General features: G+C 42.1%; 1 protein-coding gene across 1 annotated transcript in view; it reads right to left on the bottom strand.

Annotated features, from left to right (window-relative positions):
* The window catches only part of ALK (anaplastic lymphoma receptor tyrosine kinase), a 793,694-nt gene that overhangs the window by 385,677 nt on the left and 388,705 nt on the right, over positions 1-19,312 (bottom strand). The window contains exon 4 of the mRNA XM_011972566.1: positions 4,010-4,211. Coding sequence (XP_011827956.1) covers positions 4,010-4,211 — 202 coding nt within the window. The remainder of the gene's footprint in view (positions 1-4,009; positions 4,212-19,312) is intronic.

Genomic DNA, 19,312 nt, shown 5'->3' with positions numbered 1-19,312 from the left:
CTGAGTCTTATTTGTGCTTTAAAATGCCCTGACAGCTTATCTTGGCTCAAGCCTGAGTTTCCCCAATGACTTTCGGTTTAAAATATCTTTTCAAGTATTAGTAATTCAAATGATTGGCAACTTCTATTCCCTCGGGGCCCAATTCTTCCCTCCACACACTGTGTAGTTCTGGTCACACATAATAAAGTCCCCAGATACCCGCGGCTGTAGGAGAAAGCCATGTGCTTGGAGAGGAAACAAGACTGGAGGTGGCCTTCTGGGCAGGAGCCCTGGAGAGTGTCTCCTATAGCCTGACATGCCACCCACCCTCAAGCTTGCATTCCTGCATCCAGGAGAACACCAATTTTACATAGACAATTGCTGCTGGATCGATCTTTCTAAGACACATCAGAACGGCAGTGTGGTGCAGTGGATGGCTCCCTAGCCGGCTGCTTCTGCTGGGTCTGCCATTAGCGATCTTAGCTCAGCCTCTTAATAATATGAGCCTCAATTTTAAAACATTCACACAAGCACGCGCTGTTGCTATTCCGCTTGTGTCTTCCTTACTGGACTGGATGTTCCTTGAAAGCTATGACCTTGTTGTCTTCGGCTGTGTCGTCTTTGGCACCTACTACACAAGAGGCACTGAATCCATGATAGTGAGATGAATGTTTGAACCAAAAAGGACCTAGCATTTATTAGTGCCAACTATAGCCAGGCACCGTGTGAGCCATTTTCCATATGCCATTTCACAACTCACCATTTTACATAGGTATTATCATATTCATTCAGTTCATGGGGACTTTGTGGCTACTAATTTCTAGCTAAGATGTCCTATGCCTACGTGACTGTGACCAGCTGGGCCTAGGCTGTTTGACAGCCCCTATTTCTCTGCTTCCTTGATTCTCTGGTCATTCTGGCTGGGCACATGAGCAGGCTGGGCACTCACCTGTCTGTCCCCTGTGAGACTCTGGGCAAAGCCAAGCAGCCTTGGCCAACGTGGCCACTCATGCTCTGTGATTCATTAGACCTCATATACTCCGCTGCTCTCCAGGCGACTAGGAAGGGAGCAGCTGCTGTGCTTCTCCAACTGCCTTTCCCCTACCTCCTGCCTCCGGGTGCTTCCAACCAGCCTGCTGCTCCCGCCCCTCTGATGCACGACAGCCGGCACTGCCTGCTCACGACTCAGTGGTTTCCGGGGAACTTGGTGGCGTCTGACTTGTCATTCCTCAGCCCACTCCTCTGAGTCAGGCTCTCCCCAGCCGACTTTATTATTACAACTTCCTCCCTCATTACTACAAACACGGAATGTTGTTTTCCAAACAGTGGTCCCCAAACCACCATCTCCTGTTATGAGAGGAAGCCAGCCCCATTCGTAATCATCACATTCGACATCACCAGGATATCACTGTGTCCCCCTCACTGCTCTGAGCGCTATGCTAGTGAGGTCATCTCTGACATTAAACGGAGTGAGCTTTCAGCATGGCAAACTGCTGAGTATTGCAAATCCAAAGATTCTTGAGACTAGCAGTGACCCCATAATCAGAGAGCAGGCAAATCTCCATTCTTTGTGATCCCAAACCCTCAACAGTGCAACGCTGGGCAAGTTTTGATTTGCTAGGCAAATGCCCTGTTCCTTGCAGCTGGCCAAGGCACCCACGAGAGTAGCTCTGCGCTGCAGTGGATGGTCTATTGATTGTCCTTTCTGCTGCCACCTTCTACCCTCACCACACTGATCTCAGGGGAGGTGAGGAGGCTGGCCTAGGCATCTGTAATTTAAATCTGGAATCACTCCTGCTCTTCACTAAACTCCATAAATTCCATGGCTCTGCCAGGGCCAGGGGGAAACATCGCTGTACCTGAGATGCATGAAGCTTGAGTCTAAGATTAAGTCCCTGTATATGTAGGCAGCCCCAGACAAAGCCATCAAGTCACTGAATTTGCCTCAGCTCAGTCCCAATTCCTCTGTCCTGCTCAACTCACACCCTCCAGAGGACAGAGCAGCTCCTCTGGTGATAGAGGCATTGCCTTGGGAAGAGGGTAAGTTGGGTGGCCAGGTGGACCTTGAGGTAGGTGGCCATGGCACCATATGGAGGGAAGGCTGCCCTTGAAGGCACTGACATCGCATGCCCCAGGGCTCACTTGTCTTGAAAGGTCAAATAATCAAAATAATCACTCTCTCTTTTTGATTTTTTTGCAAGATTCTTTCATATTTCCCTTTCTCTTTCCCAACTCCACCCTTTCTCCCTAAGAGGCTTTAGGTTTCCTGGAAAGAGTCCAGTTTGGACCACGTCACTTCCTATTTCCTCTCTCTGCCTCATTTTCTCCTCCTTTAAATGAGAATTTACTTGGTAGTTATGAGCATAAAAAGGTAAAGAGGGAAAAACTATTTGCAAGGCCCTATGGCCAGTCACACCCGAGGAGTTATGTTCCTGACTATGCTACACAGGGAAACAGGCCAGGCCACACAAGAAGGGCTGAAACCCCTCCGGCACCTTTTCTCACACTCGTGGGTATTCTCAGACTCCAACTCCACCTCTCCCAGCCACATCTGTGAATCCCCCCACCCTCCACCAGCACCACAAGGGACCTGATGCCTGAGGGCTCAGCAGCCTCAAGCAACAATCCCTGGTCTCTGCCAGGCCTGGTGGGGAAGGAAGGAATGTTGAGAGTGGTAAGTCAGAATATGCAACTCTCAGAATATGAGGCTGGGCAAATACCTACAGGATGGCACATAGCCCTGCTCTCAGATAAGAGGCTTCCCATCCAGGCTCCTTACTGGAAAGAGAAGCCGTGCTGGGGGGAGGCTTGGCGCCAGAGGACAGCTGGTCCCAAACGGGGCAGTCCAGACACCTGCTATCCCACACTGATATCTGGTGAATAGAGCAAGAGTCCTTGGTAGCTGGGACCTTCTCAGCCAGCCCAAAGAGGTATTTCAGAGGCAGGAAGATGGATATGAGTTTAGGAATGTGGAGAGCATTCTTTTTGATGCCAAGATTTCATTCCTGATGAGACTGCAGCAGCTTGTAGTCCTTCTAAGTGCAACTAAATACAGATGGGTTAATGGCGGGGAGTGGGGAGAAGACTTTCAATAAATTACAAAGGAGGCCATTCAGCCTTACTGCCAAAGCAACAGACAGGATCTCTCCCCTGCACACCATGGGGATGGAGGATGGGTAGCAGTCATCATCCAGGTGGGACCCTTCTGAAAAGATATTCTCTTAGAAGGAAGCCAAGTCTAAGCACAGCTAGACATTTGGGAATTTTCTCCTGTAAACAAGTCACAAAGAAGGATCCTTGTTGCTAAAGTAATCAGATCTGGGGTCCCTCAGTGCTGAGATCATAGGATGGTATTTATACTTATGGAATGAAAAAACAAAAGCCAGGCACAGAGGTGCCCTAGTTTAACTTTGCTTTCCAATGTCACGACTTGTAGAGCCCTGATGAATCACTGAGTAAGCAAGTAAGTATCTCCAGAAAGCTTAAAGGTTTCCACTGGCATATGCCTTGGTGGTTGTAGCACAAAGCTCTGTTCCAATCTCTACTGAATTACACTGGTGTAGTATCCATGACTAATCCTGCTCTGGGGTACCAAATTCCCGTAGAACCTGCTTGGATGGCCAAAATATTTTGTCCTTTCCCTTCCTGCCCAGCTTCTGCTGGTAAAACCCAGTCTCTACCATATTAAATTACTTTCATTCTGGCCTTTTAACATTTCTTTGGCTGTTTTCTTCTTGGCTCCATCTGAACTTTGGGAAATGAACATCTTTAATACCCACTCATGAAATGCCCACTCTGGCAGCTGGTCCTCTGGCTTCTGGAAGGGCCACTAGGCAGGGCAGTCAGAGGGACCCACAGGTCAGTACCCAAGACACCACTTAAGGGATATTAGTAGCAATTGCTCAACCTGGACCTACCGATTCAAGGACAATCATGAGTTTGTAAGTAGATGTCACAGACTCTGGAAATGTGTAGCCAAAAATCAAATCACCTTGTATAAAATCAATTTTGGACATGGAGAAGTACTTACCCATGCTTCCCTGGGGTGGGCATCAGGAGGATCTCTCTTGCAGCCTCGTTGTGGGGCAGCAGCTGGGCGATGTACCTTCCAGAAGGCTGCAGGTGCCTGTGCACCGAGACGGCCAGCGTACAGTGCTCACTGCTGCTCCTCATCCACGGACTCAGGATGGTGTGCTTGGAGTCAGCTGAGGTGTTGAGGAGGAGAAAGGACCCTGAAAAGAGATAGGGAAAATGAATCTGTAGATGTATTCAGGTAAGACCAGCAGTAGCTCTGTGGCAAGACTTAGAGACAAATAGCATCAAAATCAGAGATACTGGAGGCCATTATCTCCTTCTCTGCATGCACCCAGCCTTCTTCCTCTGCTCTTAGATTTTCTTTGTAAATAGTATAGCCTGATGCAGGTGGACAGTGACTGGGCACATGGACCTTACAGTCAGGCAGACCAAGGTTCTAACCTTACCTCCCCTACTTCCTACTTCTGTGTCCTAGAGCCTTAGACTTTTCATCTGCAAAACAGGAATAAAAACATCTATTTCAAAAGACTCTTGTTCCTTCCCTTACTAGTTGAATGATCTTGGGAAAAGCATTAACTTTTCTAGGTTTCATTTCCTCCCTTGTAAAATGGGGTGAGAGGGTTGGCTGAACTCAATAATCTCTAAAGGTTCGTTTCAGCTCTTGAGCCTATGAGTCATGTGAACTTGCAACTCTCCCCAGAAAAAGCCCTACAAATCCCCTCTGGTGTTATGCCCGTGGCAGAGTTTCCCTCTGGAGCAAGCCAATCCTGATTCCAGTAGCACAGGCCAAATGACCTGCAAGAAACCTACATTCAAGGGGATTACTATCAGTGTAAAAGCACACCACCATTGTATTGTTCCAGGCATTCCCTCTGATACATTAATTTTACTTGCTGCACTTCTGCAATGAAGTTTTGGGCCATTAGATGCTGCTGCTTTTGCAGTAGAAATCTATTTCAACAAGATCCCTGACTTCCACAGTGGGAAGCAGCTAAGGAGTACTCAGTCTTCTTAAACTACTCCTGGCACTTCCAAGGTCTCCTTCTGCAGATAACCCAATTTCCCAAATAGGCAAATAAACTAGCAGCCTGCAATAAGCAATGGTGCAGATAAAAGAGGGGGATTCCTACCAAGGCAAAGCATTATTCCAAAGGAAGGTGTTCTTCCAGGAATTGGAGATTTCCAACTTTCTTAAAGTAAGTAAAAGCGACTTCTGGTTTAAATCAGGATGAAGCACAAGACTGTGTCTGAGCTGGATCGAGAACGTGAACCCTCTGTACCTGCTGGGAAGTTTCAGCATGGCGTATGGTCATGAGAAGTGCTCTACAACCATCAGCAAATAATCTACATTATTACAGTATTTTGAGTGGAGGAAATGTTCTTGTCTGGGCACAGAGGAAAAGAAAAGGGATTAGAACCAAAGACAAAGAATTGGGAAGATCATCTAATTCAGTCGCCTTGCTTTCCTAGAGAAGCAGACTGGAGATCCAGATAGGGAAATGACTTGTCCAAAGTCTTAGTTTGAAGATTAAGACCAGACTCCAGATTTCTGGACTCCTAAGCAGTACTCTTCTATCTTTTTCACTGGCCCACCATGTACTTCAGCCTGAAACATGGCCAAGGTACCTTGTGGCCAGAATGTACAACTTTGGAAGTCAGAGGGGCAGGAAGGTGAATGAGGGGCACATGGGCCAGACCCAATCCATTTATTCGGTCCCTTCCTTACTCCTTTCTGCCCTCAGATTCCATTTAACGGATGCCTATTTTGAGCAAACATCCAAGCACTGACTGGCTTTGCGCTGAGGAGACGATGTGACAGACACAGTTGTGGCCTTCAAGGAACTCCAGGTCTCGCAGGGGTGAAGAGATGTCTGCAAGAACTATCAGCACTAACAGAGGTCATAAAGTCAGACACGCATCCAGGCAAAACATGTTGGGAGGCTTCAGGAGGGAGGAGACAGGAGGTCCAGGTGGGAAGATCCATAAAGAGGAAGACCCTTGAGCCAGGTCTTACAGGGAGAGAAAAACAAAGATACTGGCAGAATGGACTGTGCAGAAGTTGCAGGGAAGAGGCATAAGGACAAAGGTAGATGATGTTTGGCTGCAGAGTAGGACACTGAAGAGAAAACTGAGAAATAAGGAAGGCTAGGGTGATAGGTGGTGTAACCAGACCATAGAGAGCATTGCTTCCTGGCTGAAGATTTCCAGCTTTATTTTGTGGATAATAGAGAGCCAGATATTTCGAGCAGGAGAATGGCACCATCAGAGTGGTGCTGCAGGAGAACTGATCTGTTATGGTGGGGGCAAGAGGGAATTAATATTGACCCAACCTCATCTTGCACCACAAGTCCACACAAGGGCAAGAATGTGACTAAATACAAATTTGAAGTGTTTGCTATGTTACTGTTGTAAGCAAAGGCAATATATGGAAGGTGGATGACTGGGGTTTCCAGTACTAGCGTAGTGTGTATCTGTGCAGAGCACATGAGGACCCTGGAAGTATCTTTGGGGACAGAGTCTTGCTCCAGACTCTTTGGGGGGTATGGCCTGGGGTTAGGATGAAGCCAGTCCCATGTCTGATAATAATTTACACATAAGGGAGCAGCAGCAACTGTGCCCTGGTCTGAGACCATTCTCTGATGTTCTCAAGTTGGCAGAATGTTGAGTAGAAACCAGGAGATTTTTAAGTTACTGAAGGGAAGAATGGGGGCAAAATAAAGAAGGTATCCCCCTTTTTCTCAGGAAGATTATACTTATGCACATGTGCACACGCACGAGAAGCTAAAAAAATCCAGCTGAAGGTGTTGGGGTATTGGGACCAGGGACACTTCATGTGTCACTGATCCTCTCCACCCTTGGGTGTGGCCATGCATGTGAATTCTGTCCCCGTAATTTGGCACCTCAATAATGGAACTCTTTCAAAGCTGACTGAAAGATAGATTATTTTTCCAGTTCTAATATGTGAGATGATGTTTATATGAACCTTATTTTCTGCAACCTATCAATAAGCAACTGAGCTTAAAGTATTTTCACTGTCAGTGAAACTCCATAGTTGAGAGCTATCTCTTCATCGGCAGCTTTCCTCTACCAAAAATAAGGGAAAAAATACATTTCATAAGCTCCTTGGGATATTGTCAGTATAAATCTTTTCAAGTCAGTAAGAATTTATCTCTCCTCTCTCTCTTTTCCGTTTCCTATTTATTTTGCTCAGGATAGCTTGGGGCTAGGCGAAGTCTCCTGGGGTCCTTTCTAATTAAGAAGGATGGTCTAGCAGCACACAGACCTTCACCCAGTGTGGCCACAGGAGAGTGGAGAGGCAGATCAAAGAGCTCTGCCTATACAGCGCCATGACCATGTTTCTTTTATTATGCATCATGTCAATATGTTTAATGATTAAATATGAAATGGTTATTTTTACCTCTGTTCACCAGTGTAGGAATGCGCTGCTCTCATCTCAACCAGCAGGGCTCAAATTATGGGCAAAACCCAAGGGTCATGAACTTAGAGGTCAAACTCTTTTATATCTGTTCAGTTATTGACCTTAGACAAATTATGTAAACACTTAAATATTAGTTTGTTCAAATTTAATATGGGCATAGCCTACCTCATATGGCTGCTGTGAAGATTAGATTAAATAACATGTATCAAGTAGGCAGTACCATGCCTGCTCAAGGTAGGTATGTAATAAATATCAGTTCCCTGTGTTGACAGGTGTCTTAGTCTGGAATTCCTTTGAACTAGGACTAAACCTGGAATCAGAAGGACTAAATAGGAGTAGCTCTGCTACTACCAACCTTCCTTTGTAAAATGAAAGGGTTGGATAGAGTCTCTCTAAGGATTCTTACAGCCCCAAACTGTCAGTAATTCTATCTGCCTGCCTAGAATGTTATTAATCTAAAGAAATTGAGTCAAGTCTCCAAGCCCCCAAGTCCTAAACTCTTCTTCTCATAATTCACCTCTCTGAGGTTTATATACCAACAGTTTTAATCAATTGGCCAAATACTCTGTGAACTTTCCTGCTGAGAAGTAAGGAAGTAAGCTGTGGTTCCCTGCCCTGCCTTCCTCTCTCCCAATTTACACACAAACATCCCTAGGAAGGGCTCCTGTGCTAGCATCATTTGTTTCTTAGATGCTTCTGCTATAAGGCTGCTAACACCTCTAAATATCTGGTATGCAACACAATGCTTGCCACATAGTAGGTACTCAGTGATCCTAAAAATCAAAGTGATATGGTGGTAACATGGTGATGTCATTTGGATGTATTTGTTCCTCCAAATCTCATGTTGAAATGTGATTCCCAATGTTGGAGGTGGGGCCTGGTGGGAGGTGATTGGATCATGGGGGCAGATCTATCATGAATGGTTTAGCTCCATCCCCTTGGTGTAAGTGACTTCTTACTCAGTTATGTGAGATCTGGTTATTTAAAAGAGTCTGGAACCTCCCCTCCTTTCTCTCTTGCTCTCACTCTCACCATGTGGCATGCTCGCTCCTTGTTGCCTTCTGCCATGATTGTAAGCTTCCCGAGGCCCTCACTAGAAACAGATGCCATTGCCATGCTTCTAGTACAGCCTGCAGAATCATGAGCCAATTAAACCTCTTTTCTTTATAAATTACCCAGCCTTAGGTATTCCTTTACAGTGACACAAGCATGGACTAATACAGAAAATTGGCACCAAGGAGTGGGGTTTTGCTATAAAAATACCTGAAAATATAGAAGTAACTTTGGAACTGAGTAATGGGCAGGGGTTGGAGGAATTTGGGCAGAGGGAGCTCAGAACACAGGAAGATGAGGGAAAGTTTGGAACTTCTTAGAGACTAATTAAATGGTTTTGACCAAAATGCTGATAGAAATACGGACAGTGAAGACTAGGCTAAGGAAGTATCAAATTGAAATTAAAAAGTTGTTGAAAACTGGAGTAAAGGTAACCTGTGCACACCACAGCAAATAATTTGGCTGCATTCATGTTCATGCCTTAGGGATCTGTGGAAGGTTGAACTTAAGAGTGATAACTTAGGGTATGTGGCAGAAGAAATTTCTAAGTAGCAGAGTTCCTGAGTGGTCTAGCTGCTTCTAACAGTCTATGATCAGATATGGGAGCAAAGACATGACAAACTTGAAACTTATATTTAAAAGGAAAGCAGAGCATAAGGGTTTGGAAAATTTGCAGACTACTCCTGTGGTAGAAAGGAAAAGAACATTTTCAGAGGAGGAATTCAAGTGGCCTGTGGAGCAATTTGCTAAAGTGAATAGGATGACTAAAAGGGAGCCAAGTGCTAATATCCAAGACAATAAGAAAAAGACCTCAAGGGCCTTTCAAAAGTCTTTGGGACAGCCCCTCTGATTACAGGTTCAGAGGCCTAAGAGGAAAGAATGGTTTCAGGGGCCAGGCCCAGGGTGCTGTTGCCCTGCTCAGCCTCATGACACTGCTCCTTACATTCTGGCTGTTCCAGCTCTAGCCAAGGCTCAAAAGGGCCCAAGTACAGCTCCAGACACAACTTTGGATTGCATAAGCTATGCTTCCATGTGGTGTTAAGCCTACAGGCACACAGAATGCAAGAGTGAAGAAGGCTTCGCAGCTCCCATCTAAATTCCATAGGAGGTATGGGAAAGCCTGGGTGCCCAGGCAGAAGTCTACCACTGGGGCAGAGCCCCCACAAAGAAACTCTACTAGGTTAATATCAAGGGAAAATGTGGGGTTGGAGCCTCTACACAGAGTCCCCACTGGGGCACTTCCTAGTGGAGCTGTGGGAAAGGGGCTGCTGACTTCCATATCCAAGAATGGTAGAGACACTGGCAGCTTGAAACCTCAGCATGGAAAAGCTGCAGACACTCAACTCCAATCTGTGGGAGCAGCCATGGAGGATGCACACTGCAAAGCCATAGGGGTAGAGCTGCCTAAGGCTCTGGGAGCCTATCCCTTGCACCAGTGTGCCCTGGATGTGGGACATGGTGTCAAAGAAGACTATTTTGAAGCTTTAAGATTTAATGACAGCCCTGCTGTGTTCCACACTTGTGTGATACCCCTTTGTTTTGGTCAATTTCTCCACTTTGGAACAAGAATATTTACCCAATGCCTGTACCACCACTATCTTAGAAGTAAATTACTTGTTCTGATTTTACAGGCACATAGGTGAAAGGAACTTGGCCTTGAGCCCCACATGAGGCTGTGGACTGTGGACATGGAACATTTGTGTTAATACTGGAATGAGTTAATACTTTTGAGGGACTATTGTGAAGGCATAACCATATTTTGAAATGTAAGGAGATGATATTTGGAGGGGGGGCAGGGGTGAAATAATATGGTTTGGATGTGTTTGTCCCTCCAAATCTCATGTTGAAATGTGATTCCCAATGTTGGAGGTGGAGCCTGGTGGAAGGTGATTGGATCATGGGGGTAAATCCCTCACGAATGGGTTTAATACCACCCCCTTGGTGATACGTGAGTTCTTGCTCAGTTAGTTATGTGAGATCTGGTTGTTTAAAAGAGTCTGGGACCTCCTCATTCTCTTTCATTTGCTCTTGTTGTCACCATGTGACATGCTGGCTCCTTGTTGCCTTCTGCCATGATTGTAAGTTTCTTGAGGCCCTCACTAGAAACGGATGCCATTGCCATGCTTCCAGTAGAGCCTGCAGAACCATAAGCCAATTATACCTCTTTTCTTTATAAGTTACCCAAACTCAGGTATTCCTTTACAGTGACACAAGCATGAACTAATACACATGACAAGGAATAGTACAGAATTGCTTATAATGTTTTTTCAAAAAACAGTCTCTAACCTCTGCTCTACCTGACTACATTCCACACACTGGAAAAATTTTTTTTAAGGATTTCTAATTTATTTAGGTGGCTGCCTTCATAATTCTAAATATTATAGTCATAGTTTTACTTGCAGGTATGACAACTTTAGACATGGACAGGACAATAAGAAAAATAACAATATCCATTTTATAATTCTTGATTTTTAAATGTTCTTGATTTTAAAAATTATCTTCTATTGCTTATGTTTTTAACTTTATGTGATATATTTATGACTTCTTCCATCAGCTCCAGACAGTATGACTTGACTCTCCTCACTATAAAGATGAGGCTATTTAGTCTTCCTGCCTTTCCCTGTACTTTTTCTCTTCCACACCCACCTCCCAAATCAGCTGTACTTTTCCTTTACCTTGTCAAGATTGTGTAAGAAAGATTAAGTGTTTCGCGTTTTGTTTATAGGTTGATGCTAAGTGTTGAAAAATCAATAAACAGACCTTTTATACTGATGGCTATATATTTCTTACTGCAGTGAATAAGGGTTATATTTATAATCTTCTCTATAGATCCAAGAATGCATTCTACTCCAAGCAGGATATATTTCCAGCATCAGGATCAAATGAATTCTCCCTCTTGCATTGTTACTTGTCAAAATTGTGGCACATTTTAATTTGTCTCATATTTGAAATAAGTCTTAGTATATGTTATCAGCAATAATTAAGATTATTATGTTAAATTGTTGTGTGCCACAAAAATAACCAAATTTCATTGCCAGTTGTGTCTTTATAGCTATTTCTGTCTTTTTTTATCCACAGACAATTATTGTTTTACTTTGATTATTCTCAAAAAAAGGTTTGTAATCAGCTACTGTCCAAAATTTGCTTCATCTTCAAGGTAATTCATTGAAAGGACTCTGACAGGTTCTCTTGAACATAGGTGCTATAACTTTGGAGATCATATCATTGAACTAGATAAAAAACATTCAAGACTCTAATTTTAATAATCTGACATGTTCATGAAAATTGCCAACACAACATCAAGTGGGACAAGAATTAATTACATGGGACTGAACTAACAGAGGACCAAAATAATTTTTAATGACTTCTTTTTTTTGAAACATTGTTGATTCTTTTTATGCTTTATTGTCTAAAGTTAAGAAAACTTTTTCTTTTGAGCTACTTATAGCTTACAACAACAACTGGGTAAAGCATAGTTTTGTGAGCAAAATTAAACCATTCAATTTTTTCTTTACCTGATTTCTCCAGAATTTTGAAAAGTTGTGAGTATTCTTAATTTATAGCAATGTAGTTATTTACATAAGTTCAATTAGAATCTGTTTTCTTTTGTAGGACAAAATAGTGGCTATAGTGGATATAGTGGTTAATAGTGGATATAGTGGTTATTGGATATAGTGGTTATTTTACCAAGGCCTTGACTGAAATGGTATATTTTCAAATATGATCAGACTGCTTTGAGGAATTTAGATTGACTTTATCGAGCTGATAAGAAGACCTTTAAAAAGTCTGACCTGATACCTTTTCTACACAGTTTCTTTATAGGGTTCCTGACCTGTGGTAAGTAAAATATGTCACTTTCTGACAGGCCCAGAAACCTCAAGATATTTTAAGACCTCGAGAAGGGAAACATTCGTCCAATTTGTACAGGTATTACAGATATAGATAAGTGGCACATCCTTGGCTTGGCTTTCTAGGCTCGAGGTTTTAAAAAGTCTAATCTTAGATTCCTTGTAAAAAAGTTCCAACAAAGCTAACTTATAAGAGCCTCTATGGCCAATCACTGTTCTTGCTACGCTTTATATGAATATGAATAATCAGGCCCAAATATTATCAAACTAACACTTATTTTGCAAATAAGTTTGTCCTACCATTATTTGTCTTTGGTAGAAATAAAGGACTAAAGAGAAAAATTGTTGTTTTTTTTTTTTTTTAAAAAAAACCCTATAGTTTTTTTTTTCCTCGTAACCCTGTTATGACATTCTAGCCTTGTCCATTATTTTTGAGTTTTTATTATTTTCTCACAATTTAGACTGAATCCTGAATTCTTTCTTAGCTACAAGTCTCCAAAATGACATTTTCAATTTTTCTTCCATTTTTCTAACTTGAAATTATTAGAAATTAAAACTGTGCTTTTCTTAAAGCCCTGCAAACTAAAGATAGGCCACTTAAACAAACTTCAAGAAAAATTACCACAGCAAATTATATATAAACAGCCAGTAATATATGAACTCACAAAGTTCATTTAAACACCCAATTCAAACTACAATCCAGAAATATGTGTCAGATTGTCACTGAAATCTGAAGATGCTTCAGAGACTCTAAAAAAAAGTAATTTATAGACTATTCCAGACATTAGCCTTTTTTTTTTTTCCTCTTTCCACAGAAATACCTTTTATTTATGATCTGTTTGCCTGCATCATATATAGAGCCTAGCCTACCTGCAATGCCACCTCCTGGAAGGGGACACAACTGTTTAACCAAACTGATCTATTCTCAGGACTAAAAGACTGATTTAAAGAGAGACGGAATGGTATATTTAAATTTACTCTTTTCTGCATATCCCAATTTGTTTTCCATTCTTCTATCTCTAACAGTCTCTAAACCAAATCTCTCCAAAGCTATCAACTTGGCTTTTAATATGTGAAACATTTTTTTTTGTTTGTTTGAGACAAGAGTCTTGCTCTGGAGTGCAATGGCACCATCTCAGTTCACTGTAACCTCTGCCACCCAGGTTCAAGCAATTCTCTAGTCTCAGTCTCCTGAGTAGCTGGGATTACAGACTCACCACCACACCCAGCTAATTTTTGTATTTTTACTAGAGATGGGGTTTCACCATGTTGATCAGGCTGGTCTCGAACTCCTGACCTCAAGTGATCAGCCTGCCTCAGCCTCCCGAAGTGCTGGGATTACAGGTGTGAGCCACCACACATGGCCAAATATGTGAAACTTGTTAAGGCTTCAAAGTGGGGACTGAAGGAAATAAAAATACTTTACCCCAAAGTATATTTCTTTGATATATTTTCAAATGGCTGCTTGGAGAGTCAGAAAACAAAAGTATTCCTACAAAGCTGTCTTTTGTGTGGCAAAATTGCTTCTGTAGAAAATCTGTACTTATGCAACCAGTGCTTCCCTTATCACGAGCTAGGAAAAACTAACTGAGAGGTTGACACCCTTAAAAGTCTGAAAAAAAATTTATTATTCTATTTGAAAGCTGCTACCTGTGAGACTTCATCTACATAACAAGACCACCTTTGCTAGCCAAGCCTCCTCTTCTCTTCCTCCCATAACCTGTCTTGCAACCATAACCTGTTTTTGGCCATAGTCCAAGTCCCCATTCTTTTTGTAACTTCAAGATGGTAAATAAGCTTCTGCATCCCACTGGGGGGTGGGTTAACCACTTTCCCTTGTGTACACATTAATAAATTGGTGTGCTTTTTCTCCAATTAATCTGCCCTTTGTGGGTTAATTTTTCAGTGAACCTTCAGAGGGAGGGCAAAGGGAAAGTTTTCCCTTGGTCCCTACAGAATCAGTTTTTGTTTGTTTGTTTGTTTGTTTTTGCAGTTTGTCTTTCCAGGAATTTCTAGCTGATTTTTTTTCTATTTATTTTATATCTGCCTTCTTTACCATATCACTAACACATCCATACACCTCTTGAAAAAATTACTCCCTTCTTCTTGAAGACACTGATTTCCTCTTTTGATTTGTATCAGTTGCTTTCTGGGCCTATGGTTCAGCTATTATTCTGAAATTTCTTTTCACTGGGACTTTTATGTTAGTCCCATCATCCTCAGAAAACGTCCTCAGGGGGAAATTTCTTAGTGAATCTTTGAATATTTGAAATGTTTATTTCATCTTTACATTTGGTTGATAGATTTTCTGGTTATGGTTTATAGATTAGAAACTCTTGGCCTCAGAAATTTGAAGACCTGGCTTCTGTGTTTTCTAGTGTCAGTGTTATTGAGAAGTCTGATGCTGGTTTTGTTCGCAATTTCTTTGTAATTGATCTGTTTTTCCTCTTTGGAAGCTTTTGGGATCTTTCTTTAACTTTAAAGTTCTAAAATTTCAATACACTGTATCTAGGTAAAGATCTATATAAAAATTTATCTGTGGCATTTTGCAATGTATCTAGCTATAGATCTGTACAAAAATTTATCCATAGCATTTGCTAGCCTCTGTCAATAAGAAAACACATGCCTCTTTCATCTCTAGCAAATCTTGTTTTATTATTTTTCTGATAATTTAATTACCCCATACTTAATCTTGAATCTTTCTTAAGAGATTTATCTTTCAAGTTAGCTTCTGTTAGTTATCTGATTTATCTTTGTTTTCTCTGGGGTCAGCTTCTTTTTTTTATATTGATCTTTCTTTTTCTCTTTTATTCTTCCTTTTCTTTTTAACAGAAGAAAAAGCATACAAATTTATTTATGTGCAAATGCATGGGAGCCACACAAAATATGAGACTTGAAGGACTAGAAGACTGAAGTTTTTATACTGTGCAGAAATGAACAGAGGCTTGGAGCCCTGGGGAGAGGTGGCAGCAGATTATGGAAGGGTGAGGGGAAGAAACACATGACAAGAAAAGGCTTTATTGCTATGCATGATGTTTCTTTTTCATGCTGCTGGGTTATTCACATGTTGAGTGATCACTGATCAGCCCCTCACATTTAAACAGGAGAGACTAGGGAGGCTAACAGGAACTATATGTGTACAGATGGTATTTGTCCTTTATGCAGAATTTGCCTGATGGACAGTGTCAGGAGCAAGCCATTTTGCAGGTGACTGTTTCCCAGTGCCAGCCCAAAGGGTGCATCACCCTGGGTATGAACACTCCCACTAGCAGCCATAAGTCTATCACTCTATTTGAAGTTTTAGAGGCTTTCTCCGCTCTCTGTGGTTAAGTATCCTGCTACTTTTCACTTTGGGAAAATGATATTGGAAAAGGAATTAAGGCCATCTGGGTTAACCATAGAGAAATTTCCATTCTTTTTCTTTACCCTCGTCCTTTCTTTCAGGTGATCTTTTACCTGTACTCTCAGCTGATAGGACCCCCAAACCTCTTGGGCACATTCTGGGCTCTGGCCACTTTATTTTCTCCACGGACAGCTTCTGTCTCCTCTATGTGCTCTAGAAATTGCTCATGTCTCCCCTCCTGCTCTGTTTGCTATTCAGAATTTGTTCCTGCATTGATATTTCTCTATTTCATATAACTTTTGTGGGATCTCAAAAGAGGAGACAAATGTTCAATCCACCTTTCTGAACCAGACGCCTCTTAATCATATTCTCTGAGTGAGACCATAAATACACACATGCATGGATGGATGGATTTCCATCTCAATCAATCAAACAGGACCCAGGCATCATTGGCTAATTGTCCATAGTACAATAAACTATTAAATCATTATTATAAGCTATTACTCATTCAGTTGATCACAATGCCACTCATGTTAGGTGGTAACTAAGGAACAGCAGAGGTTTAATGGCTTGGAATCTGGACAAAAGGAGTGCAGTATAATGCATGCAGGCCTCATCCAGATGCATGCCCCTGAGATGCCGTATTGGAGAATAATGCTGTGCCAGCTCCGGAGTACCTTCCACAGAACACCAGCCCCATGGATGTCAACAGGTATTATGAGAAGGCTCTGTGGGCAAATGAGTATGAGGACTCCTGGGTACAACAAGAAGTAAACAGGCTCTTTCACTGAAGACTTCTCAGAGCCTTGATATGCCAATAAGAGTGTGGCTCTTCAAGAGTGGAATATAAAATGAAACATTTCCCAAACTCCTTTCTGCACAGAACCCTTTTGTTATTGTGTATAATGTTCTATGGAACACACTTTGGATATCCTCCTCTAATCTATTTCTGCTACAAAGACCATTTGCAGAAACTAATAAAGGAAAAAATCATGGAAAAAAAGGAGAAACAATATATCTTCATCCATATCTATCTATATCAATATCTATGTGTATGTCTAATCTATATCTACATCTGTATCATCTCTTAAGTCTTTTCTGTTTGTCTGACTTTCAAACTGTCCTTTCATAAGACCTCAGCTCCTTCTGGCAGAATCATGCTCCTGGAAAGCCTCCTCTGAGTTACTGCATTGGACTCGCTACCTGAGGAGACTTAAAAATGCTACATTCCATATCTGACTTTGAGAATGTCATAGCTAGACATAAACATGATTGTCACGTAGCTTAATCACTTGTTGTACTGGGGAGAAAACCAAGAAGCAAAGAAGTTCAGGACTTGCCCAATGTTACACAGCATATTAGTGGTGGATCTGCAATTAGAAGGCAAGGCTTCCAGACTTCTGTCCAGTAGAACACTCACTGGATATATGCCTGTCCGTGACAGAAGTCTACGAAGGTGTTTCAGTCAAATGCCCTGTGGTTTGGTCCCCAGCTGCCTGCAGCTGTTCCTTTCACTTTTCAGCACTCTCACCACTCTGTGGATCAGGCCCAGCAGCTGGTCTCAAGCTCTTTCTGACTGTCCCCAGAGGTCACAGACTAACGCATGGGCAGGTGGGACCCAGACAGTGGGTCCTCCTTTTGAAATCATTCACAGGGCTTAGATGGCCCTACCGTGGCTGAGCAGTATTTGAGGGTTTCCTTTGTTCATGTGGTCTTATGAATTGTTCAGAGCAAACTGGGGCCACTGCAAGAGGCTCCTTATTGTTTATTTTTCAAACTTGAATTCTACTATCCTACATAGCCTCAACTCATGTTATAGGTTTTAGAGCAGAAGTCTGACATTTAGAATAAGGAGTAGGTGGGACTGTGCTCATTGGCATGCTTTGCCTAATATTGAGATAATGGAAAGACAGAACTTCAAAACTCTAGAGACTCGTGGAAATCATTTGGTCCAACCTGTTCACCTTGCAGCTGAGGAAACAGTTCAGTGAGTGAAGGGCTATGACTGGCTTCCATAGCAGAACTGAGCTATTTAGGTACTCAGTCCTTGTGCACTTTTACTGTCTCCCTCTGTCTTGATGTCAAATATTTGGAATTAGCTCTGTTACCCTCCACCACCAGGACTTACATGTATTGCTGTTCTGCACCTTCATTTGGAAGCACTTTGAAGAGAATTGGTATTAGTCTTTGAGATTGAATCATTAGAAAAACCAAGTGCGTTCATTAAGAGAGAGAAGGGGAGTAGGGGGAGTTGATTTTTCTTGATAGTATTATTAATCTTAAGATAATGAGTTAGTTGTAGCCTAGAAGTGGTGGTACAATTTGCACAATTAGTGAGCCTCTGCAAACTGAAAAGGCAAAACAACGTTTCAGGTCCAACTTAACTGAGGCAGAAGTTCCCTAGAAATAATACATATTTATGCTCGTGTGTGTAGTAAAGCATGCGTATGTGTGTGTGCGTTTATACGTGTACATCAATAGAGGAATACACATAAACATACACATACGTATGGATGTATATGTATGTCTATGTGTGGGGGAGTATGTTTTTATATATTCCCTTTTAGATCTCTGATCCTGTTAAAAAATAAACCATTTTTAGGTGAGACACAAAGGTGGTTTTTTTTTTTACATCAATGGATTTCATTTAGAAAAAAGGGGCAGAGCCAATAATCTCTACATACTGCATATATGTCCTGGGGTGTCAGCAAAAAAAAGATAATAAAAGGCAAACCAAATAAATAGAAAGAAACAGAAGACAAAGTGCTGAGAAATCCTTTTTCCCTAAGAGCTCATTTCGGTAATCCTCAAGGAAAATAGAAAAGCACTTGATCTGACGAGAGGGAGAAAGGGGAACCAAATGAAAACTAAAGAATTGATTTAATTCAATGAGAAACAGGAGGAAGGAAAGATAAAAGCACTTGCTGGAGGAGGGGGATGGAAGGGAGGGAGCTGGACGACCAGGGTGCCTTCAGTGGAACAAAACCCACTAGAGAAAGAGAAGCACAAAGTCAGGTTTTCCTTTTTCCATGTGGGTTTTTTAGCTCTGGAATTGGATTGCTCAATTTTTGCCTTAAGTCCCAGATGTCAAAGGATAAACATCTTCTATGTTACTTTTAAAATTTTTGCTAAAAGGTAGCAGGTTTTATTGCTTTTTCTGGGCATTCCATTGATTTTTTTAATTAAATATTTTAAAAAGCAATTTTTTGCCCATTTCCTCGCAAGAGTATCATAAAATCTCAACCTTATTATAATAAGTTCTGATGTTCCATCTACTGTGGCTTTCAGACACCCCCTGCTGAAGAAGGAGCATGGAACGTGGGTGAACGTTAATAACCAAGCCACACAGCTGAGAAGCAAAGGGAAGCTGGGAATGCACTACTGGTTGTCACCTGCTGCCACTCTGGGAGAGCTGCATGGGGCACCCAGGGGCCTCTTACCCATTCCTTTTCATTTTTCAGAAGAGTCAGTGCACATGCAGGAAGGTGAGGTATCTGCGTGGCAAGCTGGCCAGGCTGAGTTCTCAAAGGTTCTAGAAGGTTCCAGGCTTCTTCTAACAGATCTTTTCACTTCTGGCCTAAACTTCCTCCCTATACATTCTACACACAGAAGCCA

This window comes from Mandrillus leucophaeus, unplaced genomic scaffold (assembly GCF_000951045.1).
Source record: "Mandrillus leucophaeus isolate KB7577 unplaced genomic scaffold, Mleu.le_1.0 Scaffold13, whole genome shotgun sequence".
NCBI lineage: Eukaryota > Metazoa > Chordata > Mammalia > Primates > Cercopithecidae > Mandrillus > Mandrillus leucophaeus.
This window is presented reverse-complemented; position numbering and strand designations above follow the sequence as displayed.